The sequence below is a fragment of the Salvelinus alpinus genome, chromosome 6 (assembly GCF_045679555.1).
Source record: "Salvelinus alpinus chromosome 6, SLU_Salpinus.1, whole genome shotgun sequence".
NCBI classification, from domain to species: Eukaryota; Metazoa; Chordata; class Actinopteri; order Salmoniformes; family Salmonidae; genus Salvelinus; species Salvelinus alpinus.
Window position 1 is genome coordinate 26,340,029 of NC_092091.1, and position 19,897 is coordinate 26,359,925.

Consider the following 19,897-nt stretch of genomic DNA (forward strand, 5'->3'; position numbering starts at 1 on the left):
CCAGTATGTAGACAATTTGATTATTAATGAATAAATTACCGCCAAATATAATTGCCTTCCATAACTTAAAACAGTTAAGTAGTAATATAAAAAAAAGTGTTTATGCCAAAAAATAAGCACACAATTTATTCCAACTTCTACTTTTTTTCATTGGCTTTTCAGCGCACTACCTACCACAAAGTCTAATTTCAATTAGTTACGCAGGCTTGAATGTACCCTCCTCAGTACAAGTGTATGTCTTGTTTGTTCACAGTGTGATATAAAAAGGTAATGTAGCTCTGCTAGTAGTGCCCTGTCAACCTAGTCAGTCTCCCGTTTCAGCAGGTACAGTATTAGGCCTAATACAGGGTTTGGCAGAGCGGTGGGAATGGCAGCTCTCTGACAGCAGCAGACTAGCAACTCGGTGACGGCGCTGCGAAGGTTATTTTTAATGCTGCTGTGCTAACGGCTTGCTTGCCCTCCCTGCAGGAGGCCTGCTCCTCTGAGCGGTGTGATCGTCATCCTCTTTCAGCAGCAAAGATGACAACAGGGTCGCCACAAACACCCGCTAACTCCCCAACACTCCACCAAAATAGTTTATGGAAGATAATGAGCTCCTAACACTGAACACTATAGCTATAGCACACAGAAAATTGGAAATTGTGCCACTAAGAGACAGCAGTTTGCACAGTTATCCAGAAAATGGCCATTAGCTGCCTCCTACACAGTCAAACCTCTACTTACTGGTTATCAAAGCAGCACAGCCAACGGCAGCAGCAGCAGCATTCTTTCTTTCTGGATATCAACCCCCTACATATCTGAGAGATATTACAAAACTGTATCCAAACAAGGCATTGCAATACTTGACCCATGCCAGTATCTGCCAGTCTCTCTGTCTGATTCAACGTGTTCTGAGAAAAACACAGGAGGAAGAAACATGAGACCAGTTGTAATTCGACTGTTGTCCTCCTGTCCGACACACGTCGGTGCACAGTGACTGCTGTAGAGCCGGACTGGCTCTTCATAATGCATGGCAGTGCCAGGTGTCTATCTCCTCAGCAACCCCACTAGGCCCCGACTGCCTCCCTAATCAACAAACAGAATTACACAGATCCATCCCCTCCTGTTACAACCGACCACGGACAAACACCAACAGCACTACATCTCATCAACAATTACAGAAGCAATACTATAGTACCTTGCCTTTCACACGGTTCTCTCTCTATATTTGGTTAAATCTGATGTTAAAGTATGCTCAGATAAAGATTGTACAAGTGTTCAACCAAATCCTGACCATCCTTATTGGTTGGTGCCACGCTGGCAAGCAGGTGCACCAGAGAGCATTATCACCACGGGTGGGATTTCCTTATTAGTATGAACTTTACCTGGCTGATACAGATGAGAAATCAGATCGGACACAAAACCAGCCTTTGTGATGGGATTACAGCTCAATGATGAGTAGTTTGACATTTCAGATGGAAAGGTTGTTAAAACCTCCTTGGATTCATACAGCTTGGTAGAATGACCTTCTAGAGTGGCTTAATGGTTCCCCCGCAAAGAATCTCAAATGTCTCTTGATATTACATAAGTGAAAGACTGCTTTACTATTGGTATTGGAAAATAACTCAATAAAAGCTCTGAAATGGTTACAAATACAGCTATGAAAACCATTATTTACACTACAGAGACTATTGCAGTAGCCTTTCATTTTAAATGTCAAAATAAATGACAGAAACCTTCTGTGCAAAAGGGTAAAATATATTCGTAAAATATTCCAATCACATTGAAATCTATGGTATAATATTAATGGATGGTATATAGTCCAGAAACAATTTGACCATTATTAGGTGTATAGTGCCACCTAGTGTTCAACATGTATGTAAACGTCTCTGGTTGGCAGTGTTGCAATCCTGTTGATAAACCAGTCCTTTAGGATGTGGGCAACACTAACAGGCAATGCTACTGCATATTTCCATATCAGAAAAAAGTGGCAGTGTCTATTTTATTTAAAAAAACAGAGGCAATAATGCTTTTGCTGGGATGGTATCTCCAACAGTGAGGGTAGGCCTATTCTACAACAATTGTGCTGCAGATTACACAACTGAAAACAAAGAGTGAGTGAAGTTAGTTACCTGTTTTGGCTGGTGCTTGCAGTGGGTGTGATATCTGGGGTGAGCACATACAGGCTGTTGTTCTTTGGCAAGTGTAAACTTTGCAGAACAATCTGAGGACATAGGGACAAATGAATAATGCACAGTGGTACTGTATCCATCCCCCCTAAATGGGTGTGGGTGACATTTGTGAAAACTACTCCGATGTGTGAAAAATAAATTAAGATAAAGCTAAAAATGGTGCAAAGAGATGGTTTAAACATGATCATTTGAAGAGGCATTCCATTATGGAAAGAATTCTTATTTTGAGGGCAATACTCACACTGTCAGATAGGTCTCCACTCTTCCAACCCTTCAACTGCATTTTTGATACGGGGACCTGAAGCTCTGTCTCAAGAATCTGTTTAATTTCCCCTACAAAGATAAAATAAAGGAAGAAATACCTAATGTAATTGCAACAGCAGTTCACCATTAGATGGCAGTAAAATACAGGTTACACAAAACCTTCAAATACGTTTTTAATGCAGTGACATGACCGAATTCATTATGTGTATTTTCTGTCATGAGGGCGCAAATATATGCTTAATTAATCATTTTTAGACAATTTTCCCCTTACAAGCAACTTATATATTTGGGTAAAAACAGACTTCTTAACACTATTATCTTCACAACAGAAATTGTTCCAATACTGGTTACAAATGTCTAGATTCTGAGAAAGGGATTAGTCTAAAAACTAAAGCACTATACCTTAGTGTGAAGTTAATTTGACCAACATCGCACCTTTTACCAGGAACTGACAATATTTTCGATTCTCAGTAACACCACATTGTCTCAGAGTAAGCAAGCAGTAAGGGTGTGTGATGTGTAGGCCCATAGTGGAATGTTAGTGTAGGAACCATAGTATGAGTAGTCTATGGTGAGAGGGTCGCCTCACCGACTACGCTGCCCTCCTCTATGACCACTTCCACAGTGCGCTGGCGGTACTCCACCCGGAAGTTGAGCATGCGTGGCTGCCGCTCCACAATGTGTCGGGAGGGGAGGGTGGGGCAGAAGGCTGAGGAAGACGAGGAGGATGCTGCTGGAGCCACTGGTGGAGCCACTGGTGGAGCCGCTGGTGCTGCTTGGCTGTGAGGTCCATCGATGTTGGCCTGGGATGCCACGCTGGATAAGTTACTGTGGGTTCAGACAGTTGGCAAAGTGTCAGACGAAGCATCATGTAGAGCAGTGGTATTAATACTTTATCAGCGGGGACCCCATTTCCCCCCCCCCACCAGAATTTTTGGCAACCCACCCCACATTTGCTAGATAAAGCGCCGCCTTATCTCAGCTCATTGGTCACCATAACACCACCCACCCGTAGCACGCACTCGAGCAGGTATCTCTCACTGGTCACTGAAGTTGGAGACTTATATCTCCCTCCCTATCTTTAAAGCATCAGCTATCTGAGCAGCTTACCGATAGCTGCAGCTGTACACAGCCCATCTGTAAATAGCCCACCCAACTACCTACCTCATCCCCATACTGTTTTTATTTACTTTTCTTCCCACTTGTATTTCTACTTGCACATCATCATCTGCACATCTATCACGTCAGTGTTAATTTGCTAAATTGTAATTACTTCGCTACTACGGCCTATTTATTGCCTTATCGCCTTACTCCATTTACACATACTGTACATTGATTTTCTATTGTGTTATTGACTGTACTTCTGTTTACCCTATGTGTAACTCTGTGTTGTTTTTTGTCACACTGCTTTGCTTTATCTTGGCCAGGTCGCAGTTGTAAATGAGAACTTGATCAACTGGCCTACCTAGTTAAATAAAGGTTTTTTTTTTTTTTTTTTAAGATATATATAATGACAACCTTCAAAGCTGTACATTTTGATTTTCACAATAACAAATAACTTTCAATTCATTACACATTCAACTCTAAGAGCACCAATACCTACATTTACTCAATAAAATCGTTCTAATTATTTTTCAATAACATTTGTGTCCCATTTCATATGAATATGTAGTCTTAAAAAAAAGATGTAGTAAAACTCCACTGCCATTCCCTAGTGAGGTCTCGACCACAACTTTGAATACCACTGATGTAGACCAACACAGAGCATCACGGAGTCTATTGTTTAGTTTCAACCACCAAAATACAGCGTTATTCTTACACCACATATGGAACGTGATGGTTAAAAACTTGGTATCACAATGCATGGAAATGCTGAAGGAAAGCATCACATTTCATTTTAAGTAGCCTAAACCACAAAAAAATACCCAAACAACTGGAGCACGTCAAAATAAATAAGAATACCCACAACCTCCTAAGGCAATAAGGGTCGCTCAGCCGCAACAAAAATAGTTTCAGAGTCAGTGTAAACAGGCTTCACACCCGGGATAATATGGGCAGGGCCCTATAGACGCTGAATTGTCTGCCACTGAGCAAAATCAGTCTTTTTTTTTGTTGCAGAGACCAGAGACACAAAACGCCTTTCTCTCCCTCTCTATGTCTAGGGCCTGAATTCCCCTGAGCCCTAGTCCCACATGGCAGTAAATAATGTATTTTCTCTCTCCCAACCCAGACAAAGAAGCTTCTCTTTTCCTCTGGGGTCAGCACATATCGCACTGGGAGGGGGAGCAGGGTGCCAAGGCCTTGCACAAAGACTGCATTTATCCCACCTGATTACAATACCAAAAGGTTAAAGACGTTGGGATTCTGAGGCCACGTAGAAAACTGTTACAAACAGTCATCATACCGTAAACAGAAGACATAGGTCAGGCTTGGATACACCCACAGCCAGAAATTAGGCATACCATCATAGGTGGAAGGGCAGAGAGAGAGGGAGAGATAGAAACAGATGGGCAGGTAGAAAATTTTGTTCAGGAAGAGCAGAGGCTGTTGGCAATAATCAAGGTTCAAACCCTCAAAGGGCACATGGCCAAACACCTGTACTCCAGATACTTGCACAACTGACCTTGTATACTAAACAAAAATTTAAAAAAAGAGGCAAAATGCAGTAAGTTACAGTTCATATAAGGAAATCAGTCAAAAAAGGTAGGGGCGTGAATCAGAAAACCAGTCAGTATCTGGTGTTACCATAATTTTCCTCATGCAGTGTGACACATCATGCAGCAGTTTCCAATTCATGATGCATTTCATGCATTTCTATGGGCTTATTTTGGACCTGAGCTTGTCGCCTGCCTTCCCGACTATCAGTTAGGGCGGAGACGTGCATTTCGTCATTATATACAGATCTCTGGTGTAAATGGGACGGTGCACACAGCACAGAAGGAGCGAAGGAGAAGAGACCAAAAATACAACATGAGAACAAGCGGACAAACAATCATAAAAACGAAAATTAACAAAATCTCAATTCCTGCAATACAGGCATTTGGAATATCGCGCAAAAACATGCATTCGATTTATTGCCCAGCCCTACAACAGAAAACCGTTCACCCACATGACACCATACATGGATAATGCACTTGGTGTGCCACACACGTTAGTATGCATATCGAGAAACACCCCGTCATCTGCGGTTGTGAGGCCGATTAGAATTACTGCCACATTCTCTAAAAACGTTGGGCTCCACAAAATGGTTTAGAAAACAAAATTGCCAGTTTGAGGTAATCCACCCTTACCTAGTAAATGTTTAAGAGTGAAACTAGAAGCACAGCGAATTAACACTTCCTGTAGCTACACAAATGAGAAAACCAGAGCGCAGATAGTTAAGTTTCAATCTTGGTGGATAACTGACAACTTATCATACATATCCATCATAGAATGTTGGTGTTGTTGAGACCGGCCCATCTTTCACCTAATCCATTGTGAAGCTTCTAACTTGACCCCACACACACACACACGTGCACACACACGACACAACCAATGACTAAATATATATGGCGTGACAAAAATGAGGTGAAAATTCACCATGGACAGAAGGCTTGGAATGTGATGGAAGGTTGTGATGGAAGGTTTCAGATAACAACAAGTATCGTAGTTACACTTAACTACAAACTTGGCACATTGATACTAAGGATTGTTAAGTCAGGAGTGTTTCAAATAAAAACGGCTGTTCCATGGCATACATGAAGATGGCACTCTCCACCTATTCAATGTGAGGCAGGACATGGCTTTGTGGCTGAGAGCAAGCCTCCAGCTGGCTCTAGTCACCTCAATGGAGCCGTTTACTGTGGAGGAGTGCCATCCTACGAGAGCAGCCTGGTGCCAGCTATTTAGTATACGGGCTGGCTGCAAGTCACGCTGCCAGGCTCCATTCATAATTATGTGTGCCCTTAAGAAAACCATGTTCTCATGCCCCAAAGTCTTAAGAAACTTGCAAAATAAACCGTTTAACAGAATGTGCCCAGCCTGAATGCATTTGTTCTTGAGCTCAGTGTATTCATGAGTGCTGACTGACCGTTGAGCAAAAACGTTGTCCACAATGGCTTTTCTCAGTTAGTAACACTAAACAGCTTTTGGCAAGATCTGTTTTTCTGGATTTATCCTCTTTCCCAAAACACTATTTTGCTTCTGTTGATAGCTACTACTGTATACTCAAAGAACATATCAAATAGTTTCTCCCTACCATTGAAATTCAGTAATTCAAACGCAATGACACCTACAATCTCTACCTTGAATATCACCTCAAACTATAACCACCGGCAAAAATACTAGTCTTTCACCTGATATTGCCCAGCTTTGAGCTAGAAATCTGGTTTCTTGATTTACGGCTACATTGGTGTTGAAATCTCGACAGAGTAAACATGAAAAACTGAGCTTCCTAGGGGAAATGAGATCCAAAGCCTAAATGTTCTGCACTGATGATCACGATTGTTTCCTTGGTTGTTCCTCCATCTGTCACAGGTTGTGCCTACTCAAGCTTTGTACAAGAAACAGAGCTACATCTTTAAGAGGTCAAGTGCGCTTGTGAAAACAATCATTAAACTGATGTTACAGTACTACATCACTCAGCAATCATCATCAGGCCACAAAGTTTAGGCCTACTGCAGCTTTACAAAAAAAAATAAAAAAAAAATAAAATAGCTCTTGATGACTTGAAAAAAACATCTAGGCCTACACAGATGGACTAAAGCTCCACTTTACACAGCTATGAAAATGTACAGTACTAGTCAAAAGTTAACACACCTACCCATTCCAGGGTATTTCTTTGTTTTTACTATTTTCTACACTGTAGAATTGTGAAGACATCAAAACCATGAAATAACACATATGGAATCATGTGGCAACCAAAAATGTGTTAAAATCAAAATATTTTATATTTGAGATTCTTCAAAGTAGCCACCCTTTGCCTTGTTGACAGCTTTGCACACACTTGGCATTTTCTCAACCAGCTTCATGAGGGAGTCACCTGGAATGCATTTCAATTAACAGGTGTGCCTTGTTAAAAGTTAATCTGTGGAATGTCTTTCCACAATAATGCGTTTGAGCCAATCAGTTGTGTTGTGACAAGGTATGGGGTGGTAAACAGAAGAAAGCCCTATTTGGTAAAAGACCAAGTCCATATTATGGCAAGAACAGCTCAAATAAGCAGGGAGAAACGACAGTCCATCATTACTTTAAGACATGAAGGTCAGTCATTCCAGATATTTCAAGAACTTTTGAAGTTTCTTCAAGTGCAGTCGCAAAAACCCATCAAGCGCTATGATGAAACTGGCTCTCATGAGGACGGCCACAGGAAAGGAAAACCAAGAGTAACCTCTGCTGTAGAGGATGTTCATTGGAGTTACCAGCCTCAGAAATTGCAGCCCAAATAAATCCTTCACAACATCAACTGTTCAGAGGAGAATGCGTGAATCAGGCCTTCATGGTCGAATTGCTGCAAAGAAACCACAACTAAAAAGGACACCAATAAGAAGAAGAGACTTGCTTAGGCCAAGAAACTTGAGCAATGGGCATTAGACCAGTGGAAATCTGTCCTTTGGTCTAATGAGTCCAATTTTGCCATTTTTGGTTCCAACCGCCATGTATTTGTGAGACGCAGAGTAGGTGAACGGATGATCTCTGCATGGAGGTGGTGGTGGGGGTGCTTTGCTGGTGACAGTGACTTATTTAGAATTCAAGGCACACTTAACCAGCATGGCTACCACAGCATTCTGCAGATATACGCCATCCCATCTGGTTGGCGCTTAATGGGACTGTCATTTGTTTTTCAACACACCTCCAGGCTAAGGGCTAGTCGACCCAGAAGGAGAGTGATGGAGAACTGCATCAGATGACCTGGCCTCCACAATCACCCAACCTCAACCCAATTGAGATGGTTTGGGATGAGTTGGACTGCAGAGTGAAGGAAAAGCAGCCAACAAGTGCTCAGAATATGTGTGAACTCCTTCAAGACTGTTGGAAAAGCATTCCAGGTGAAGCTGGTTGAGAGAATGCCAAGAGTATGCAAAGCTGTCATCAAGGCAAAGGGTGGCTACTTTGAAGAAACTCAAATATATTTTGATTTGTTAAACACTTTTTTGGTTACATGATTCTAAACTCAGCAACAACAAAAAACGTCCTCATTGTCAACTGCGTTTATTTTCAGAAAACTTGTGTAAATATTATTTATGTGAACATAAGATTCAACAGACAAACTGAACAAGTTCCACAGACATGTGACTAACAGAAATTTAACAATTTGTCCCTGAACAAAGGGGGGGTGGCGTCATAATCAAAAGTAACAGTCAATGCAGCTGGTGGCCACACCAGATACTAAGTACTGCAGTGCATCTCCTCCTCATGGACTGCACCAGATTTTCCAGTTCTTGTTGTGAGATGTTACCCTACTCTTCCACAAAAGGCACCTGCAAGTTCCCGGACATTTCTGGGGGGAATGGCCCTAGCCCTCACCCTCCGATCCAACAGGTCCCAGACGTGCTCAATGGGATTGAGATCCGGGCTCTTCGCTGGCCATGGCAGAACTGACATTCCTGTCTTGCATGAAATCAGCCATACTGCTCGTTCTGTGTGTGGTGGCATTGTCATGCTGGAGGGTCATGTCAGGATGAGCCTGCAGGAAGGGTACCACATGAGGGAGGAGGATGTCTTCCCTGTAACGCACAGCATTGAGATTGCCTGCAATGACAACAAGCTCAGTCCTATGATGCTGTGACACACCGCCCCCTCCACATCGATCCCGCTCCAGAGTACAGGCCTCGGTGTAACACTCATTCCTTCGCCGATAAAAGCGAATCCAACCAGCACCCCTGGTGAGACAAAACCGCGACTCGTCAGTGGAGAGCACTTTTTGACAGTCCTGTCTGGTCCAGCGATGGTGGGTTTGTGCCCATAGGTGACGTTGTTGCCGGTGATGTCTGGTGAGAACCTGCCTTACAACAGGCCTACAAGCCCTCAGTCCAGCCTCTCTCAGCCTATTGCGGACAGTCTGAGCACTGATGGAGGGATTGTGCGTTCCTGGTGTAACTCCGGCAGTTGCTGTTGCCATCCTGTGCCTGTCCCGCAGGTGTGATGTTCGGATGTACCGATCCTGTGCAGGTGTTGTTACACGTGGTCTGCCACTGCGAGGATGATCAGCTGTCCGTCCTGTCTCCCTGTAGCGCTGTCTTAGGTGTCTCACATTACGGACATTGCAATTTATTGCCCTGGCCACATCTGCAGTCCTCATGCCTCCTTGCAGCATGCCTAAGGCACGTTCACGCAGATGAGCAGGGACCCTGGGCATCTTCCTTATGGTGTTTTTCCAGAGTCAGTAGAAAGGCCTCTTTAGTGTCCTAAGTTTTCATAACTGTGACCTTAATTGCCCACCGTCTGAAAGCTGTAAGTGTCTTAATGTCCGTTCCAGAGGTGCATGTTCATTAATTGTTTATGGTTCATTGAACAAGCATGGGAAACGGTGTTTAAACCCATTACAATGAAGATCTGTGAAGTTATTTGGATTTTTACAAATCGTCTTTGAAAGACAGGGTCCTGAAAAAGGGACTTTTTTGCTGAGTTTGTTGTTTCATAGTTTTGATGTCTTACCTATTATTCTACAGTGTATTAAAAAGTTTTTTTTTTATTAAAATTAAAAACTTGATTGAGAAGGTGTGTCCAAACTTGACTGGTATTGTTTGCTTTTTTGAGAAGGCCAATTTTATTTTACAAGAGCATGAAAAAGTAACCATCTCTTCTCTAAAATGTGCTTTCACTGTGGGTGATATCAGATACTATGACATTTCTATAATCTGTCGCATAATTTCATACAAATGATTGTTCAATATTCAGGTAAGCAAAAGGTTCAGGGCATTGCCCGCACCTGTGCTTACAGAAAGTACATGAAGAGCGTGTGCAATGGTAGTTTTAAGCTACTGGCCACGATTTCCATTTACACACATATTTCAAGTGAGTAAGAACAGGACACAGCTTGGGAAATATTGAAATGTTGAGGCATGAAATGTTGTTGCTCACAGTTAAGTATGGATTTGAATGTGGTGATGCATGCCTCCTGTGTAAAAGGTGTTTTCTATTTTGCCATAGGTTTACGTGACTTCATGCAATATGGTCAACATTATTGGAGTGGATGTTTAGGAAACAGGCTACATTTTATTATCCATTCCCTCACCTATCTGAACAAAGCCAACTGACAAAATCTGTACAGTGAACAATTGATTGACTCTTCTGAAGAGGCAGGCTTTTCTGGCATATTACCTTTGCAAGATCCCATTCTCTTGTGGTATCACACCATTGATGGCCGCCTGTAAAGAGAGAAAAGACCATGGAAAACGTTGTGTTGCAACTTAATACATTCCTGAAAGCATGCATGTTCCAACATCAAATCCTGATTACTGTAGGTAAATGTCCCCATAACTTTCTACTGCCAGTTCCTGCCAATAGAATGACTGATTTCAAATGCAACCTTTTGCAGTCATGCGAGAGGCTGAGTCACTAACCGCTAATATATTTCAAAACGGAAATCCCCAAATTAAGTGTTACGGTATTTACTTCAGAAAGCATTCATACCCCTTGACTAATTCCACATTTTGTGGTTATAGCCTGAATTCAGATTTCTAAAAACATGTTTCCACTTTGTCATTATTGGGTATTGGGTGTAATTGGGTCAGATTTTTTATTTTTTTTCAAAGCTATTTGATAAATCTTTTGCAAATTTATCGGAAATTAAATACAGAAATATCTCATTTACATAATTATTCACACCCCTGAGTAAATACATGTTCGACTCACTTTTGGCAGCAATCACAACTGGGAGTCTTTCTGGGTAAGTCTAAGAGCCCTACGCAGATTGAAGTTAAAATTGTAACTCGGACTAGAGGTCGACCGATTATGATTTTTCAACGCCGATACCGATAATTGGAGGACCAAAAAAAAGCTGCTACCGATTAAAATCGGCCGATTATTTATTTTATTTATTTGTAATAATGACAATTACAACAATACTGAATGAACACTTATTTTAACTAAATATAATACATCAATCAAATCAATTTAGCCTCAAATAAATAATGAAACATGTTCAATTTGGTTTAAATAATGCAAAAACAAGTGTTGGAGAAGAAAGTAAAAGTGCAATATGTGCCATGTAAAAAAGCTAACGTTTAAGTTCCTTGCTTTAACATGAGTCTTCAATATTCCCAGGTAAGAAGTTTTAGGTTGTAGTTATTATAGGAATTATAGGACTATTTATCTCTATACGATTTGTATTTCATATACCTTTGACTATTGGATGTTCTTATAGGCACTTTAGTATTGCCAGTGTAACAGTATAGCTGCCATACCTCTCCTCGCTCCTACCTGGGCTCGAACCAGGAACACATCGACAACAGCCACCCTCAAAGCATCGTTACCCATCGCTCCACAAAAGCCGCGGCCCTTGCAGAGCAAGGGGAACAACTACTTCAAGGTCTGAGCGAGTGACATCACCGATTGAAACGCTATCAGCGCGCACCCCGCTAACTAGCTAGCCATTTCACACCGGTTACACCAGCCTAATCTCGGGAGTTGATAGGCTTGAAGTCATAAACAGCGCAATGCTTGAAGCACAGCGAAGAGCTGCTGGCAAACGCACAAAAGTGCTGTTTGAATGAATGCTCACGAGCCTGCTGCTGCCTACCACCGCTCAGTCAGACTGCTCTATCAAATCATAGACTTAATTATAACATAACACACAGAAATACGAGCCTTAGATCATTAATATGGTCAAATCCGGTCAAATCCGGAAACTATCATTTCGAAAACAAAATGTTTATTCTTTCAGTGAAATTTTTTATTTATTTTTATTTTATTTCACCTTTATTTAACCAGGTAGGCTAGTTGAGAACAAGTTCTCATTTGCAACTGCGACCTGGCCAAGATAAAGCATAGCAGTGTGAACAGACAACACAGAGTTACACATGGAGTAAACAATAAACAAGTCAATAACATGGTAGAAAAAAAAGAGAATCTATATACAATGTGTGCAAAAGGCATGAGGTAGGCAATAAATCGAATAATTACAATTTAGCAGATTAACACGAGTGATAAATCATCAGATGATCATGTGCAAGAAGAGATACTGGTGTGCAAAAGAGCAGAAAAGTAAATAAATAAAAGCAGTATGGGGGATGAGGTAGGTAAATTGGGTGGGTAGTTTACAGATGGACTATGTACAGCTGCAGCGATCGGTTAGCTGCTCGGATAGCAGATTTTTAAAGTTGTTGAGGGAGATAAAAGTCTCCAACTTCAGAGATTTTTGCAATTCGTTCCAGTCGCAGGCAGCAGAGAACTGGAAGGAAAGGCGTCCAAATGAGGTTTTGGCTTTAGGGATGATCAGTGAGATACACCTGCTGGAGCGCGTGCTGCGGGTGGGTGTAGCCATCGTGACCAGTGAACTGAGATAAGGCGGCACTTATACGGAACCGTTCCGTATTTTATCTAACAGGTGGCATTCATAAGTCTCAATATTCCTGTTACATTGCACAACCTTCAATGTTATGTCATAAATACGTAAAATTCTGGCAAATTAGTTTGCAAGGAGCCAGGCGGCCCAAACTGCTGCATTATACCCTGACTCTGCGTGCAATGAACGCAAGAGAAGTGACACAATTTCCCTAGTTAAAATAAATTAATGTTAGCAGGCAATATTAACTAAATATGCAGGTTTAAAAATATATACTTGTGTATTGATTTTAAGAAAGGCGTTGATGTTTATGGTTAGGTACACATTGGTGCAACAACAGTGCTTTTTCGCGAATGCACTTGTTAAATCACCCATTTGGCGAAGTAGGCTGTGATTCAATGATAAATTAACAGGCACCGCATCAATTATATGCAACGCAGGACAAGCTAGATAAACTAGTAATATCATCAACCATGTGTAGTTAACTACTGATTATGTTAAGTATGATAGTTTTTTTATAAGATACGTTTAATGCTAGCTAGCACCTTACCTTGGCTCCTTGCTGCACTGCATAACAGGTAGTCAGCCTGCCACGCAGTCTCCTCGTGGAGTGCAATGTAATCGGCCATGATTGGTGTCCAAAAATGCCGATTGTTATGAAAACTTGAAATCGGCCCTAATTAAAATCGGCCATTCCGATTAATCGGTCGACCTCTAACTCGGGCACTCAGGAACATTCACCGACTTCTTGGTAAGCAACTCCAGCGTAGATTTGGACTTGTGTTTTAGGTTATTGTCCTGCTGAAAGGAGAATTCATCTCCCAGTGTCTGGGGGAAAGCAGACAACCAGGTTTCTCTAGGATTTTTCCTGTGCTTAGCTCCATTCCGTTAATTTTTTTATCCTGAAAAACTACCCAGTACTTAACGATTACAAGCATACCCAAAACATGATGCAGCCACCACTATGCTTGAAGACATGAAGAGTGTTACTCAGTAATGTGTTATTGGACTTGCCCAAAAACATAACACTTTGTATTATGGACAAAAAGTGAATTGCTTTGCCACATTTTTTGCAGTATTATGTTAGTGCCTAGATGTAAACAGGATGCATGTTTTAATAAAACTATTTTTGCACACAGAGTCCATGCAACTTATGTGACTTAAGCAAATGTTCACTCCTGAACGTATGTAGGCTTGCCATAAGAAAGGGGTTGAATTCTTGACCTAAGACATTTCAGCTTTTCATTTGTAAAAAATATAATCCCACTTCGACATTATGGGGTAGTGTGTTTCGGCAGTAAAACAGCAAAATATGGAAAAAGTCAAGGGGTGTGAATTATTGCTGAAGGCAATGTAGATGGGATGATATGAAAATATAGAGATGACAAATCACATGAGAACAGATCATTCATAAAAAGAGGTTGAAGTGTCAGACTGTAGGCCTCAGAAAAATGAACAGATTTTTTGTGAAACTGATTTTAGGGAACTGTTGAGGATTGAGAGAGCAGCAAGAGGACAATGCTAGCAGCGAGTAGTTTTGACCCACTGTTAGGAACCTATTGAGGTGAGAGCTCTAGAACAGGGGGGGGGGGGATGTCCAGCAGTATTTGAAAACAGTACGTACCGTAAACTACTAGGGACATAAACAGAACATATTATAAAATGATTGCTGGGTCCAAGGGGCACTGACAGTATTTAACACTTGTTTCCTGTCCTGTACCAACACAGGTCTCTTGTCAATTTTGCTCAACCTAACAGCAACACAAAGGAAGTGCAAGTCATCACATTTACAGATGTGTCGAACCACCGCTGATGCACTCTAATCTGAGTACCAGTCTCTTTAGCTAACATTTCACTCCTTGCAATTGCCAAAGAGCCTGGCCTTTCGGCCATCTCAACATTTAATATGCGCTGGATATACGGCAGAGTTGCTCATTGGTTGTTGGAAATAACTCATTTTCCATAACATGTGGCGCCTCAAATATAATTAGTTATAACAAAGTCTAACATTTTGTGGTTGGAATTGAAGAATGTATTATTTTGAGAATTTAGACATGCGCTAGCAACTTGACACACTGCATTCATCTGGACAAAAAATATATATTTGCATAATCATTGTGATTGGAGGATAGCTGTGAGGGTGCTCAAATCCTGTTCTCCTTGAGCTCATTAATGACAGAATGTTCATATTTGAAGACGGCGTAAAAACCAGTCTCTTTGGCACATGACATGGAGTGGATTAGCTGAAGAGACTGGTACCCAGACTACTTAGGCCCTGCTTGCTTGCTTTGAATAGCTGCCAGCACAAGAACAGCACTCTGCTAAATATAGCACATCCCCATTAAAACACAAACTTTATGATAAAGGGTTACATTGTATAAAACAAAATATATATATAAAAAAGAACATTCCACAAGGATCAGTTTCATACCACTCCTTTGAATCTCAATTTAAATCAAAACTGTCAGGAGACTTTCTTTATATGCACATTAAAGACGGGGTAGTAGCCCAAATTACGTTGTCTCTGACAACTGGATGGACATGGCAATGATGGTGCAATGTTGACTGAAACATCACAATCAAGGGGCTGATACATCTCAGTCATAAGTGTACCATTTCTGTTAAAATAGAAAACAAACTGAAATAGGTAACAAAATCACACTGTGTGATTTTAGTGGCTATGCTTTTTGCTTATTTGGTCAATTGAATTGGCTTAAAAGTTGCAGTAATGAGAACGCACCAGTGCCCAGTTGTACTGTAGCATGATTTGATTTAGTCAGGTTCACCATGTAGACTAAGCCTTTGTGGATATCATGAAGAGAGAATTGTGAATTAAGCCTACCTAGGCCATCATTTTATATAAATAGCTCTTCATTTAATAAATGTATGTTAGCAGAGTAAATGGACCATCACTAGACATGAGCCTACATAGTTTTCCCAACTGCAAAACTAATGAAGTACATTTAATTGATTGAATGTTGATTGAACAACAAAAATGCAGGCATTATATTCCAGAAATTACAACATATAACAGTAGTAGCACTGTAAAGCACATACTGAAATATACATGCAACACTAAAGGCTATAGTTCAACCATTTATTTTAACAGCAAGATAGATAATATACTTCCAATTTAAAAGAAGAAAACCGAGTCTTGTTCGTATGACCTACTGATGTTTGAACTTACCACTAAATCCCAATTATTGAGTTCTAAGAGTGTGATTGCCTCTGCAATGTCGTCAATGCCAGTGCAAGCCTGTTAGAAAAACAGAAACAGAGGTCATGTACATAACACAAAGACCAATAGAAAGTGTAATTGAGCAGCTACAGTGCTAACTGACAACACCAGGGTTATGGGTTTGATTCCTGCATTGACAACATTGGCAACTGAATGTGTGTCACTATGACCTGTACTGTAGCCAAGTCACTTTGGATAAAAGCATCTCCTAAATACACGAATATAACGCCTACATGCCAGCTCATTACAAACGTACAAGGTACAGCAGATTTGTTTGTTGTATTAAGAGATTGAGTTTATAACTAACTTACAAACTGCTCCGCGTTCCCAAATTTGCCTCACCAATAAACTAAATGGACACATTTGGAAAGTACACTTCTCGCATAAATTACCATTATCAGTACATAACACTGAATGATACTGTAATTACCTGTTATCAACTATCCTAATGTATCTAGTCCTTAATGAATAAGGGTCCTCCACTCAGTACATCACTGGGTGGTTTGACTGACAAGTTATAATAGGTTATTATCAGTATCAAGACATGTTACAGTGAACTAGTTATTTCCATTGCACTAACCACCTATGCTAAAGCTAGTATAATGTGACATTGAAAGGATGCTTTTCTAGAATTCTGCAGATTTAGCTGCATGAAGCCTAATGTGGTTTAAAGAGGAGCTAAAAAGGAGTGTATGTACTGTGAAGCAATTCTGTCATCATGGATAGCCGACTATTTATGATTGACGCGGCGACTAGAGTGGGCAGACTGGAGCTCCGACGTCACATAAAATTAAGTTATCAAAAACTGATAACAGCCACAAAAATGCTGAAGAACACAGAGCATAGCATCAATCTGCTGTGTAAATGCAGGCTATTCTTTGGGTGCTGAAATCCGTTTATTTGTAAAAAAAAAAATATATATATATATATATATATATATATATATATATATATATATATATATATATATATATATACCCCCCAGGTCGTTGCTGTAAATGAGAATGTGTTCTCATTCAATTTAGCTGGTAAAATAACGATTACACCTAGAAAAAAATAAAACGTCATTTTCTGTGACGTCAGAACTCCAGTCCGCCCACACTAGTCACTGCTCAACTTCATCGTAAAAATGTAACCCTTTAATCCGCTTTACAACAAGTAAAGGGTTTGGCCGGCCGGGATGTCCTTGTCCAATCGCGCTCTAGCGACTCCTTGTGGCCGGGCACATGCACACTGTACGGTGTTTCCTCCGACACATTGGTGCGGCTGGCTTCCGGGTTAAGCGAGCAGTGTCAAGAAACATTGCGGCTGTAGTAGTAGCACTGCCCCAACAATGAAAAATAGTAGATATGTGCAGTGCGCACTCGACCTTGGGATATTGCCAATGCTCTCCGCTGGCGCCAATAAAATAGGCTATACTATTGTTTGCTCAATTAGGTTGAGAATTATGCGCTTGTATTTTCAAAAATTGCGATAAGCTTGGCCTCTACTTTTCAGTCACAAATCAACAAACTGCTCAAATTGCACGCGCTGCCTTCCCCTTCAGACTGTAGGCAATGTGATTTAAAACAATCCACAATTTATTTAAGAAGCTAATGATCCTCTCTGCCCAAATCATGCTTTAGTTGACTATTTTGAATGATTTTATTTATTTATGTATAGACAGGAGTAGGCTAATTAGGCTATATAATTTTGGCAATTTAAATCAAATGTACTTTGGGAAAGCTTCCACTTATGGACGCACTGCCTATGCTTGCATATAAAAAAGCGTAATGCACTTAACCTCCATTCCCTATTCGATTGCAGGCTACGGATTATTATTTTTGTGGGCCATTCTAAATCAAATAATTCCACATACACACTAGATTGCTGACAGGTGTATAACATTTTTGCATACAGCCATGCAATCTCTATAGACAAACATTGGCAGTAGAATGGCCCGTATTGAAGACCTCAGTGACTTTAAACGTGGCACTGTCATAGGCTGCCACCTTTCCAACAACTCAGTTAATCAAATTTCTGCCCTGGTCAACTAAAATCTGTGCCCAACCTCAGGTGTCCACATACTTTGGTCATGTAGTAGGCTATATGAAAGAACAGATAAAATTAAGAATAGTCTGCTGGATGAGAATATTATCAAGTGCTTGTCAAATTGTGAATGAGAGACTGATGAAACATGTGGAGCAGAGCTCATCCCTTTCATGCAACTTTTTTCAAATCATCATTAGAGTCGCATCATGCAGCCTAAGAATGTATAAAAAATCTAAACATATAGCCTAACGTTTGTATTACAACTAAAGTTGCATAAATAACTAAATTAAGCAGATAAGAGGACCCCTTTCTTTGTTAACTGCTCAACAAAGAATAGCCACATTTACATACTCCCTCGGAAATCGTTGGGGAAAATATTATTTATATTTTGTTCAGCTATGTTCAACTGTATTTCTTCATACTATTAAAATAATGTAAAATTATGCCATGGAATTCTAAGCAAATCTTGTCTGCTAAATGAACTAGTGTAGCCCACAGCCATATGGCATAGCCAGATCAGGGGCTAACATAAGGACAACTCAGAATATGCTATTCTGTTCTTCTGAAATTAGTCTAAAGAAACATATGAAGAAAATGTAGCCTAAAATAAAATTGATTTATTATGATGGTGTAGGTTATATTAAATGGATTTATTCAATTTAAGCAAGCATTAGTGGCTTGTAGGCTATGAGTGGAAGCCAGGAGATGCTAAACGTGTTTGTTATTTAATGGTCAATTACCGTGAGACTGGTAGTTATTTTAATTTCAATCACCAGCTGAGAAAATGTAATGAATGCCACAGCACTATTCAGACTGCAATTAGATGCTAATATGTGTGTCAACTGTACATAGATGTGTTCTGTGAGTGTCACTGAGTAGGCTGATACACCATTTCATGGGTGCACAATCCATAGGTTTGGTTGTACAGTCGCATATAAGTACGCCCCCAATGCAATTCTTAAAATAATTTAGATATCTAGAGTGCAATCTAAACAGATGTACTTAACAAAAAATCCAAATAACTAATTACAAAAAAAGACAATTATAACATTCAAAACTTGTTTAACATTATCTAGTCGAATTGTGTCATTATTTTACTTTTTTTATCCGTTTGCATCAGTTTTATTGGGTACTTTTATTTTGAAGGCGACCCGCCGATTCCACTATTGTTGCTCACGCCAATGTTGTTCACAACACACTGGTATGGCTAGCCTAAAGCTTGATTTTATTCAGTCACGTGGTGCACTGTGTTCTTCAGCTTTTTTGTGGCCTTGTTATTCTACGACCTGTTATCAGGATGATATAGAGTTCATTTGAACGTTAGGTAGCTAGCCAACTGACTTACCTGGCTAATAAATCACCACTTTACAGATAGTCAACCTTATTCCAGCTCATACTTTCAAACACTAGAGCAGGGACACACTGCATAACAAATCCAAGTCTCTGCTAGTTAGCTCAATAGTGACCAAGCAAGTTAGCTAGCTAAGCCAACACAAGATGGCTAGCTAGCCATCTGTGTCAGTTGAATATTTACAATTCATGGCTAATATATCTAAAGAGGACACCGGGCTAACTATATCATATTTAAATCCATGTTAGTTATGTGCTCTGCTTTGTTGTTACTAGTAGCTAGTGAGCTAGCAACTGACGTCTAGCCACCTAGCTACCAGACTGGCATACCACATTAGTTGGCCAGCGAACGTTAGC

General features: G+C 40.5%; 1 protein-coding gene across 2 annotated transcripts in view; it reads right to left on the bottom strand.

The window, feature by feature from the left end:
- Nucleotides 1–19,897, bottom strand: part of LOC139578455 (FAS-associated factor 1-like) — an 89,213-nt gene that overhangs the window by 68,746 nt on the left and 570 nt on the right. For both annotated transcript variants that reach the window (XM_071406058.1, XM_071406059.1), the window contains exons 2-6: nt 16,109–16,177; nt 10,737–10,783; nt 3,025–3,263; nt 2,413–2,504; nt 2,112–2,203 (exon numbers count right to left, since the gene is read on the bottom strand). In XM_071406058.1, the coding sequence (XP_071262159.1) occupies nt 2,112–2,203; nt 2,413–2,504; nt 3,025–3,263; nt 10,737–10,783; nt 16,109–16,177 (539 nt within the window). The remainder of the gene's footprint in view (nt 1–2,111; nt 2,204–2,412; nt 2,505–3,024; nt 3,264–10,736; nt 10,784–16,108; nt 16,178–19,897) is intronic.